This window comes from Salvia splendens, chromosome 5 (assembly GCF_004379255.2).
Source record: "Salvia splendens isolate huo1 chromosome 5, SspV2, whole genome shotgun sequence".
NCBI lineage: Eukaryota > Viridiplantae > Streptophyta > Magnoliopsida > Lamiales > Lamiaceae > Salvia > Salvia splendens.
Window position 1 is genome coordinate 37314882 of NC_056036.1, and position 12270 is coordinate 37327151.

Consider the following 12270-nt stretch of genomic DNA (forward strand, 5'->3'; position numbering starts at 1 on the left):
ATATGATGTGTGCCGCGAGCTCGATACTTTTATTAAAGGAGATAGACGAGTCTACGTTGCTATGTATTTTTATTACTTGTTAGTTAGTTTGTTGGCCTATGTGACCAAATTTTGCACAACCAAAAACTAGTTTATTTGAGAAAAAAAATAGGTTTATTTATGCATTTAATTAAAATATATGGGCGCATATATAGTACTTGGAAAGTGCATAAGGCCATCCACTACGTTGTCTCTATACCGTCCCTTAAACCGTCCCTTAAATACTATTTGACCACTATTTGAGGGCCCCACTGTCCTTTTTTCCTCCATCCCTTAACTAAGGGACGGAACCTGCAACGCTCCGTCCCTTAACCGTCCCTTATTCAATCCCTTAATTACTATTCATTCAATTTCATTTTTTATTTTTTTTCTCAACCCAATCCAATTAAAACAAACACACTTTATTAAAAACACACTTTATTAAAAAACACACAACATAAAAAAACACACAACATAAAAAACACACAACATAATTTAAAATACAAATTTAAAGAAAAATAAAAAAACTACTCCGCCGGCTAATCATCCTCCGGAGGCGGTCGAGGTTGAGGGGGAGTCGGAAGGCCAAGTTGTGCTGCCATATACACAATTCCGTTCCACCAGGCCGTGAATTGGGCGTACGAGAAGCGGGAAGTGTCCGCCATTATGGCGGTCATGTACGCCACCATAAGTGTGTCCGAGCCTCCCCGCGAGCCCGATCCCGAGGCCGGCTGGCTTGATTCGCCTCGGCCCTTCCTTGCTCTAGCCGCTTTCGCTGCCTTCGTCCCTTGCGGCCGACGGCGCCCACTCGCGGATCCTCCAGCATCGCCGACCGTACCCGCAAACTCCTGGGATTCAGCCTCAGGTTGGCTGATGCCCTCAGCGGTGTCACCACTAGACGAGTATTGGTCACTCGCCGTATGCTTCGTGCGCTTCGAGGTTGAGCCCGAGCTGGAGCGAAAACCGCCGGCCCACCGTTCCTCGTCCTTGACGGTCTGCCAAACATCAACAAATCTGAAATTATGACGTTCGTCGTGGTAGTAGGCGCGCAAAGCGGACGTCAAAATGTCGGTTGCCGTTGCGCCGCTTTGGTAGCGCGCCTCTTCGGCCGAGTAGATGCCGCAGAATTTTTTGACCTGTCGGTCGACTCGGTCAAAGTGAGAGCGGAGCATTTTAAATTTGCGCTTGCGGGAGCCTTTCGGCTTTTTCTGGTGGTAGACCTCGCAGACCTTTTCCCAGAAACACTTCCGAGATTGTTGATTCCCGACGATGGGATCGTACAAGACGGTGATCCAGGCTTTGTACACCGCCAGCGTTTCGAGGTTGTTGTACGGATGTCGGCCTAGATCCTCTTCCTCTTCTTCCTCTTCCTCCTCGTCCTCGCCCGCCTGGGGTTGTACACCGCCTCGGCCACCTCCACCGCCTCGGCCACCTCCACTGCCTCGGCCTACTCCCGGCGTGGGATCAACGGGAAAGTCCTCCCGGATCTGGGATAATCCCTGCGAATACCGCAGGGCGGAGGGACGGACATATGCATCAAGGTCAAAATTGGGTGGTTGGTACCCCCCCTGGCGTCGCCGAACCCTGGGTCCCTGGCGTTGACGAACCGGAACCGCCCAATGTGTTGATCATGGTCTCCCAATCGCCGAACGCGTTGAGATCCCACCCGCCGGAGCCGGAACCGTCGTAGTTGCCGTCTCCGTCGCCGGACATCTTGAGTTGTTATATGAAATTTGAGAGAAAATTTGAGAGAAAATTTGAGAGAAAATTTAGATGATAGGAAGAATAGATGTGTAGTTGTGTGTGAAATGAGGATGAGTTTAGGAGTATTTGTAGAGTAAAAAAATTAATTAAAAATAAAAAAATTAAAAAAAAAAACAAAAAAACGGTATTATTACCGTTACAAATTTTTTTTCTTTTATTTTTTCTTTTATTTTTTTTAAAATTCGAATTTAAAAAAAATATTTATTTGCTTTAGCACGTGACGACGCTCACTCGCGGGCCGGAGAGTGGGCGTCACGCACGACGCCGGGTCGCGCCACGTCGCTTAGGCGCGTGGCGAGACAGCCCGTCTCGTGGCTCGACGGGACGCGACGCGGGACGGCGCGGGACGGGATGGCGAGCTGCAACGCGTCGCGCCGGGGTCCCGTCTCTCCGGGACGGGACGCGAGACGCCGGCGAGACGCGTAGTGGATGGTCTAATATTGTGGTCATATATTTATGATTTGTGTATAATTTTTTTACTTTTTTGGAACCATAAATGTAATTAGTGCATACTTTAATTCAAATTTTAAAAATAATAGAAAGAAAATTTCAAATTTATTTTGTTCCTATTTTTATTTTAATTCAAATTTTAATTCAATATTGTAATGGTTGACTGATGTAAAAGGATCATACTTTATCTGCATTTTATTTTGTTCCTATTTTTATTTTCAAATTTCCACCTTTACTGCTCCCATACATCGAGGTAGAACAAGAACAAGAACTAGAAAACGATTAAGTTCCCATTAAAAAAATTGTCTAAAGATAAATCAACACATGCAAAACTTAAACCTATAAAACTAAGCAAAGATGAATCTCTTCATATAACACACACATATTACATATATGATGGTAGATAAATTACAGATATTAAATACTAGTACTATATTGAGATTCTTATACCCCACTTGGGTTGAAATATAAATCTCCACACTTACATTTCCAACACATTGGCTTATAATTTGAAATATAATCTCCCCTCGAATAGGCAATAATATTAATTCCTGGAAAATATAGTTTTTTATGGAAGATGATTTTGTTTGGGGTCACAATTGGAACCTGAACTGCCTCGCAATTTCCACAAGACTTGCATTTTTTATTATCACATCTTGGAGGCTTTGATCCTATCACTCCCATTTTCATCACCTTTTCTTCATTAATTCTCTGCACATACATGAATACATTACAAAAACTAAGTTATATAGTGCTATGTGAAGCATTATTTATGTACTGAATGAGAGTGATATTTCAAGAAACCTTACTATTGCGAAATCAGACTGTTTCGATATTTGTCTTCCTGAAAAAAAAATGAAATAATAAATACATAAAAAAATGTCACATGCTTGTACATATGCACGTTTGAATGTATCACTTTGGTAAAGAATACACACACACTATCTTAGTTTGAGTCTCATAGAGAGTAAACATTTGATCTTTTAAGTGAAGTTTTATTTATTCTTTATGCATTAACTGCATTAAAAAGGAATGAGATATTCGTATCATTAATCCGGATACGAAGAAATTACTGAAAATAGATCTTACTTGCGTTCGAATAATGTACTTACCTCGGGCCATGAAATGGAGTGGATTTAAAGTGAGTAACAGTAAAAATTCCAATGCTAGTAGATATTGAATCATATATTTGAATTTCATGATGCAAGCCAATGAACTTTTTGAGGGGGAGGGGGAAGAGGTTATCAAAGAAATTTAGAGTAGTGAATCAATCAACAAGTGAACTTCTTTTAAAGGGTGGATTTTGGAGAGAAGTATCAACAAGAATATTATGATTAAATTGATATAGTTCAATGATTGAAGTTGGAAGACAAAAAGGGTATTCTGCAAAAGATGGAGAGTGAAAACAACAAGTGAAAAACCCTCAAAGGGGAAACGACCTTTTCATTAATTTTGTCCTAGATTTATGAGCCCTACGTGGATAGAAATAGTTTAAGAAATAGAGCTCCAAGATAAGGGAAATGACAAGAGGAAAAGAATAAAAATTGGTTTTTGATTTTTCAAATTAGCTGGAAGGTAAGATAAAATGGTGACATTTCATGCATTAAGATAGATAGGGATTTGAGCTTATGGGATTTGATTTCAGTTGAGTCCCCACCATATATTTTTGAAAATGGATTTACAATCGTGCAACTGTCTATTCTGTTTTTGTACTACTTCTTTGATTTGTTGCTGGATATAATTTGCTCCTTTATTTTGTTTAATTGGAATAAAAATCTACTTGCTTTAACCAAAATTTGTCATATAGCAATAATGGAATATCCTGGCCATGGACTTGGTCACATCGAATTTTGGATCTCATAAACAACTTAACATTTACCAAATTGGATCGGTGATATGAGCATTTACAAACAAAAAAAATGATAACTTGACAATTTTGTAATATTATAATGCTGAATAATTCTCTACACATGAAATTATCAGAAATTTGACCTGAACCTTAGTTTCCACTTTCCAGTATGCTTGTTGAAGAAAATCATAAGCAGTTTAAATTCTGATCTTTAATGTGAGAATATGAGTTTTCAAATAGAATTGATTCAAGCAATCAAAGTTAAACAATAAAATTGATAAAAAAAACAATAAAAGAGCATTATAGTAACACACTTAAATCTTGGCATTCAGATAAAGTAGCACGGGTTAAAATAAAGAGTGAACTACAAAAATGGTCCATGGACTATAGGTTTATCTCGCCCATAATCCCCGGACTTTAAAAATATCGCCAGACAACCCTGGACTAAGGGTTTATCTCAAATTTGGTCCTTTTGCCATTTTTTGGTACGAAAATACCCTTTTGAGCATTTGGGCAATTTGGTCTTTTTACATTTTTAATATTTTAAATATGATATTATTTCAGTGATGTACTAAATCTGATATTATTTCAAAATTATTATTCTTCTTCCCTTTTGTCATCCTTCACTTTGTTTCTTTATTTCAATATTAGATTTAATTTTATAAAATTAAATTTTAAATTTAGATTTTTAAATATCAATAATTTTTTTTAATTAAAACTATTAATTCATGGACACTATAAATATTGATTAAAACTATTAATTTTTTTTATTTAATATAATATTCAACTGAATTGAAGAAATGTAGAAAAATAATATTAATCATGATGGAAAAATAAGAGCTATTCTATTTAGCCTTCGTTCCGTTGTTATAATTGCTTGTGATTAAATATTATGAAGTTAACTAAAAATTTGATACTACTAAAAATTTTATATAGGAGTATTTTTGTTGAAATTTTCTAGTTAATTTTGATTGTTTTCAAATAAATAAACGAAAATTATATTTTTCTTACATTAGATGCATATTTATTTCAGCATAAATCGTGTTATATGATCTATTTATGATTAAAACTATTAAATATTGATTAAAACTAAGTTGGCGTCGGCATAACTTATTGATTAAATATTAGACACTATCAAATATTGATTAAAACTATCAATTTGTGTTATTTAATAATTTTAATAATTATTAAAAATTTATTGATATTTAAAAATCTAAATTTAAAAATTAATTTTATAAAATTAAATCTAATATTAAAATAAAGAAACAAAGGGAAGGATAACAAAAGGAAAGAAGAATGATAATTTTGAAATACTATCAGATTTAGTACATCACTGAAATAATATCAGATTTAAAATATTAAAAGTGTAAAAAGACTAAATTGCCCAAATGCTCAAAAGGATATTTTATACTAAAAAATGGCAAAAGGACTAAATTTGAGATAAACCCTTAGTCCAGGGTTGTCTGACGATATTTTTAAAGTCTAGAGATTATAGGAGAGATAAACCCATAATCCAGGATTATTTTTGTAGTTCATTCTAAAATAAATAGTCATGTGTGGAGTGACTATTCTGTTTCACTGTCTGAGATATCAAAAGCATGTGAAGATATAAATTTTGTACGACTATGTTGTGGATTGCCTTTTTCTGGATTGGAATATCAGAGAAGCCCCAATTGTATAGGAATAGAATCAAATGAAATTTTCTCAAGTTCAGCCTTATGGGAGTGGAGTGGACCAGCCTAGTCCTCACATTGCTTCAGATAGTACAATTGGAAGATAGCAATTGATCAAAATAAATAATAATTCAATCACGTTTAAACTGCACTAACATAGACAACAAATTCAATATATTTCAAAACATGTATTGGTATGATTTTAAAAGTATAAAGTGGTGTTTGATTTGAATTCAAAATATGATTAATAAAATAATCCATACTTAATCAAATAAATTTTGCTTGAGTTATTACACCCATAATATACAACTCGTATGCATATACCAACGTGCTTAGTTGTTTTTTTTTTAATTTTTGTTTTTTAAATAATGTATTTTTATATATTTTTCATTGTTTTCATTTCTCATTTATAATTATATAATTATATAATTTTATAATCATATATCTTGTTGTTTTAATGAAATTAAGAATTTTAACTTTATATGTAAAATCTAATTGTAATACTTACTATAAAACTAAGGAAAAAGTGAAAGAATAATAAATCAGAATAATTTAAGTGACTAAGATTTTTTAAGTTTTTTTTAACGAAAATTTTGTACAGTACTCCTGGAGTACTATTTTAAACTGCATTTAAACATTAGAATTTCATTTATCTATCAGTGAAATACGTTTATTCTACATATTTCTAATAGAAAAATTAAAAACGCTCACAATATTTAATGATACTATTCACTTATATTTTGTCTATAAAATGAAATTTAACAGTTTGCAAGGGTACACCAAAATAAGGGGAGGTGGACCATCCTAGGCCTAGCCTATCAAAGATTAAAAAAACTGGTACATCTTGAATTATTAATCTTAAATTTAATCTAACATGTACAGTTTATGTATGATCAAATGATACTTTTGTAAGTGGTAAAAGTAACAATTGTGTAGCATTAATGGGAGGTGCACCAGTGGACCAGCCTAGTCTATCAAATGTATAAACATGGCTTCTCAGATCCATTTGTAATTGTATCGAGGATAAATTGTTACAACACAAAAACTAATTTTTAATCAATTCAGATTTCAAATAAGTAAACTTTTGCTATTGTCGCATAATGATCAAAATTGAACCGATGTGACGACAACAACAACATTTTTTTTATTTAAGTCGATGCTCCTCACTCAAGAACTAAATATAATGGTCGACGAGGTGGAGATCAAGTAGTTGAGAGAAAGAGAGGGTCTATCATGAATTTTTGTTTATTATATTTATTTATTTATTTATTTTAGGTTTACCCAAAATATTAGTACTCCACTTGTTTTATTTCATCGTCACTATTTGATTTTACAACATCGATTTCGATTTTGACTATATGAAAAATTGAGAAAAATTTTGTAATCTTTCATTTAATTTTTAAAAAGCTTGGGATATGATAGACCAGAATCTAACAAAATTTCGTGATGTTAATGGTATTTATCATACTAAATTAATAATTAGTATATGTAGAAAAATAACTCAATAGTTAAAAGAGTCACTAGTATTATGCATCTTAGAAGGCCTCAATAAGCTTGCCTGAATTGTGCAGTGTGCAAGAAGCCATTGCATACTTCCGGTGAAGCTGACATCGACTCGTTCCCAGTTCAGCCTAGTCAGCCCTCCGATCATCGTCTCTACAATGTAAACAGAAGAAGAATGTCAACAACTTTCAACGTAGTTACCATGATTCAGTAAGTTCATTGACATAGAAGACTGTCGTCCCATGCCATGTCGCATATATTGTGATGAGAGACGCGAAGAAACAAACAGTGTGTAGCAAACAAGGAACTTCAGTAGAGCCATTGAGTATGTAATGGCACAAATTCAATAATTTTCAAGAACACACACACCTTCCATATCCTTTGTCCTGCCTCTACCAGCTTTGATTTCCCATGGAACTTCTCCTTGAGGGCTGATGACAGACAGCGTTTGCTTTCTCTCAAGATTCCGGCGCTACAAAAAACACACAGTGACATTTCTGAAAAGCATGGATCAGTAGTAACGGTGATCTGTACCTTTGGGAGCTCACTCAGACGACGCAGTGATGATGAACTCCACCCAACAATATCTAGATTTGGTATCAAGGCCATTACACAAAGTAATACAGTACTATGTTTTTATATTTCTATAACTGGAGAAGACATCCAACTTAAAAAATACTACTACTAAATAAGTAACATCGGGAGGATGCTGTCAAAGCGTACATATGCATAGGCAGCACGCCTCTTAAATGACTGCAACGCGGATCTGCAGCAAGCATCAAATATTTTCAGTCATACAGTTTGAAGAACCTAAAAAAAAGACAGATAAAGACTCACATAAACTTTAGGTCTTCAGAATCACTGCACATTCTGAGCAGAATTGGAGCTTTTCCATTATCCGAATCACTCAAGAACAAATGCTTACCCGTTCTACCAAGTAGAAACAAAGCACGGGTTGCTAGTCTCTCCACGGTGTGGACACCACAGAAAACCGGAACCTGCACAAAGAATCAGCCTTACTAACAGAAAAGAATCACAAACAACAGACCCCATTCATCAATATTTAAAAAATCTAAGTAGCAAATAGCAATACGTTTTATAGAGATTTACCACATCAAAAAACAGAACTAACAGTTAAGATAAAGTGTATGCTACCAAAGCTAGCTAGATCACCTGTTTATGCCCCCTCGAACCAAGATGTGGCGTTGCAAAGGTAATGAAGTTCACAGGTTCGAGCCCTGCAACAACTCCCCTTTGTTTCTCCTCACCAACACATTCACCACCACTTTGCTCAACGTTCTTTTGCATCACATTTTGCTGGTAAAGCACAGCAATGGCGTATCTTGCTATCAAGCCACCGAGTGAGTGACCTAGAAACGAAATCTTCTGAAGATTTGGATGATGGCCAACAAAAGAAACCACCTGAGAAGCAATATGTGGCAAAGGCGCCTTTGATCAAGTTCAAGTTGTACAGTGTGATGACTTATAAAATCGAAAATTTTATCCCAAACCTCATCAGCTAATCTCTTCCCCATAGCATCAACACCATCAAACGTCAACATTGAAGTATTCGACTGACTGCCTGGATTGATCATGTTCATCGAGATTAGGTTAAGAATTACAGCTTCTGACTTCACCCTATGCAACTCATAAGTTTCATAAGATCAAGAAAATGTGGATTCTTGTTGTAAAATAGTAGTATCATCTTATGATAAGAGAAAAATGGTTGATTGTTAAGGAATAGAAGGGGTTTAGAATATATGCATAATCTGTTCAAAAATCAAGCAAATCACTTTCTGTAACTTCATAAGATTGGATTATACAAATAGTTTAATTAGGAGTCTAGATTAATTACCTAGTCTAACATAAATCTTGGCTTAAAGCAAAGCAAGCACTGAATAAAGAATCTAGCAAATACAAAAAAATGAGCTCACAATATACTAAAACATCATCTGGATAAGCCTTCACGAACTGCTTTGCTGCATACCTCCAATTTTGAGCACTGCAAACCACATCAACAAATACTATTGTCCATGATTTCAACAACTTTGATTTATGTCCCGTTTTACATAATTTGGTGACGGAAAAATGAATCAACTCATCAAATGCTTTGGTAAATTATAGTAGTAGTAGTTGTTTAACAAGGTAGCTACATTTATATTTTAATTTTGGCAAATCTACCTAAGAATTCGGCAAGCTACCCCATTGTTTCATCGATTGTTAATGTCACACAAGTAGGACCTAAATCAAAATTTACGTAAAATTGAGGTTTTTTTGAGATAATAAATGAAAAATGGAACATTTTTTCGAATAACATTTTGAAAACCGAGTACACAAAAATAAGGATGTACATATATGATGTATCATACACGAACTTACAGCATTTTTTGGTACTACGCAACAATTTTTTGAATCCAAATACTTAAATTTAGGGTGCTTCTAATATTTCCCCTGACTAGTACAATCAAATTAAAAATAAATTGGCTTCCAAATGAAAAAGAAGAAAAATGTGAAGCTACCACTATTTTACCTTCCAATAATCCCATTGACCGTAACGACGAGGTGCGTGGGTGAATGATCCCTCCTCCCGCTGCACCCAGCCTCCATGTCGAAACTGCCGCCGCCGGCCGGCGTCTCCGCCACCGTAACGCCGTCGTCTAATCTCATACACGGAAATCTCGGAATTAAATAATAGCTCAATTTCTTCTTCTTCTGCTTCTTCCCTTTCTTCTTCTTCTTCCCTTTCTTCTTCATGATTTTCGCGATTGCTCGGTTTGTTTTCCGTTTCTCTCTCTCTGGTTTCACACTATCTACTCTGTTATTGTCCATCTCCAATGAAATGTATGTGAAATAGCGGATGGATTTCTGTTGAGAAGTTAGTTAGAGCGTCCACTATGGAGTGGACGCGGCGGACGCCGCGAAGGGGGGCGGTGGGGGGCGATAGGCGCGGCTATTATAGTGGGGGTGTCCGCCGCGAGGGTGGACGCGGCTGGTGGGGGGAGGGCGGCGGACGAGGCTTCGCCGCGAGTGGGGCGAGGACGTGGCGGTGGGTGTATAGGCGCGGCTATTATAGTGGCGGATATCCGCCGCGGCTATAGCCGGATTTTTTGAATTTTTTTTTTTTTTTCCTCTATATAAATACCACTCTCCCTCTTCCCCTACTCCCATTTTCACAAAATCCATACACCCACTTTCTACAAAAACACTCTCTACAAAATGCAGCGAGAGAGGAGGAGGAGGAGGAGGAGGAGGAGGAGGAGAAGAAGAAGAAGAAGAAGAAGAAGAAGAAGAAGAAGAAGAAGAAGAAGAAGAAGAGGAAGACGAGGAAGCCGACTCCGACACCGAGTAGACGGTGCCGGAGTTTTGTAGTTGTATTTTATTTTAATTATTCGTTGTATAATTTTACCGGTTTGCAATACAACGAATATTCGGCCCTAATTACCTCGTATTCTAGTTATTTACACTGCGATTATTTAAATTACACTTGATTGAAACTAAAAAATATTTAAAAATGAAAATTGATTATAAAATTTGGGGGCTATTGGAGTTGTCCACTATAGTGGCGGAAATAGAATTTTAGAGCTATGGACAATAAAATTAGGGCTATGGACAAAAACTGGGGCGGGGCTATTGGGCGTGTCCGCCTTATAGTGGACACCCTTATAGAAATGGAAGCGCCATGGCTGAATTCAATTCAACGCATTTGTTTCTAGAAATTGCACACATTAATTGAATTTTTTATAATTTTTTTTGTTTGTTTGTTTTAGGTGTTTGGTTTCAGTAGGGTTAAGATTGTCATTTACATGTATGAATTTTTTTTTCTTTTTTTAAAAGGAGGATCGACGGTGGTTCCCCACTTACCCCGAAGTGACTCGGACTCCCGGCCTAACGGTCGGAGGTGAAGCGTCTTACCACCGAGCTGCGCTTCGTTGTCCCCGTGGGAGCAAACGTGTCAACTTTCCGACCCCAGAACTGGTACACGGCATAGTCAACTGTCACCCTCAAGGTTGGGTACCAACGAGTCAACCTGCCGACCCCAGAATTGGTACACGGCTTATCGACTGTCACCCCACGGGAAATTAATCCCATCTAGCCGACCCCAGAACTGGTACACGGCTTATCGACTGTCACCCCACGGGAAATTAATCCCAAGATGGGGCTCCCAGGGGTCGAACACGTGGACCTCTAGGATGGCGCGGTATCTTTGCCTCCCTCCTCAACCACTTGAGCTAGGGGATCAAGATTTACATGTATGAAGTTGGAGTGGTGAAGATTCTGGAAATAATATACTGTAATAAACTAATTGGTAGGCCATGGTAGATAAAATAGTGTTAGGGCATCCACAATGGGGGCCTTGCGATCGGCCCCCTATCGCCTCTCACAAGTCACCATTGTGGGGAGGGAGGCCATCTCCACCCCCACCGCCTCCGCCCCAGCGCCGATCGCAAGCCTCAGCCGATGCCAATATCGGTTCCGCATCGGCCTGCGATGGGCCTCCATTACGAGGGCTCAGGCCGATGATGGAGCCGATATCCCCTTTTTTATTTTATTTTTTTAATTTAATTTAATTTTTAATCCATTATATATATCCCATTCTCCATCAATTCACATTCATCCCTTTCCAATCCCAATTTCAATTTTATTACTCTCTCCACAGTGATATGAACTTCAGCAACAAGGTGCCCGACATGAAGGGGAAGAAGAAGGAGACAGTCGGGGAGGCGTATGAAGCTGGGCGGACGATGAGTACCTACTCCATAAAGGAGTCGATTGCTCTTGCTCATTGTTGGACACAGATATCTGAGGACTCAATTTTAGCCAACAAGTGCGAGGGTGGTTTTTGGGGCGTATCGTGAAAAGATATGAACAAGTAAAGCCCGCAGAGGCCCTGACACACCAGCCCGACGATCTACGCAAGCATTGGAAACTCCTGGTGTATGAGTGTGCTAAATTTCACGAGTTCTACGATGGCAATGAGAGAGGGTTCAAGTATTGGAAAATATATCTGCAACT

General features: G+C 37.3%; 1 protein-coding gene and 1 long non-coding RNA gene across 4 annotated transcripts; both read right to left on the reverse strand.

Moving 5' to 3' along the window:
• Positions 1–2615: 2615 nt before the first annotated feature.
• LOC121803462 lies at positions 2616–3550 on the reverse strand. Its single transcript, XR_006051012.1, has 3 exons — positions 3345–3550; positions 3042–3076; positions 2616–2943 (listed from the first exon to the last, which is right to left on the reverse strand). It is a non-coding gene; the product is annotated as an uncharacterized LOC121803462 (long non-coding RNA).
• Positions 3551–7204: 3654 nt separating this feature from the next.
• LOC121803149 (lipid droplet phospholipase 1-like) lies at positions 7205–10161 on the reverse strand. 3 transcript variants are annotated; one of them, XM_042202847.1, is made up of 8 exons: positions 9788–10161; positions 9192–9259; positions 8769–8839; positions 8431–8679; positions 8183–8255; positions 7792–8023; positions 7627–7729; positions 7205–7410 (listed from the first exon to the last, which is right to left on the reverse strand). In XM_042202847.1, the coding sequence occupies exons 1-6, from the start codon at positions 10084–10086 to the stop codon at positions 7926–7928; spliced, it is 858 nt and encodes a 285-aa protein (XP_042058781.1). In that variant the 5' UTR covers positions 10087–10161; the 3' UTR covers positions 7205–7410; positions 7627–7729; positions 7792–7925. The 3 variants fall into 3 exon arrangements, with proteins under 3 accessions (XP_042058781.1, XP_042058780.1, XP_042058782.1); XM_042202846.1 differs by having other exon boundaries at positions 8095–8255; XM_042202848.1 differs by lacking the exons at positions 7205–7410; positions 7627–7729 and having other exon boundaries at positions 7955–8067.
• Between the last annotated feature and the right edge of the window lie 2109 nt (positions 10162–12270).

Excerpts from the sequence above, each read along its gene's own strand:
- LOC121803149 (XM_042202846.1), bottom strand. The coding sequence starts at position 10,086 with ATGGACAATAACAGAGTAGATAGTGTGAAACCAGAGAGAGAGAAACGG. Across the intron at positions 8,840-9,191 it reads AGATGATGTTTTAGTATATT|GCAGTCAGTCGAATACTTCA; the intron begins GTGAGCTCATTT and ends TGATCAATCCAG. Across the intron at positions 8,256-8,430 it reads GTTCGAGGGGGCATAAACAG|GTTCCGGTTTTCTGTGGTGT; the intron begins GTGATCTAGCTA and ends TTCTTTGTGCAG.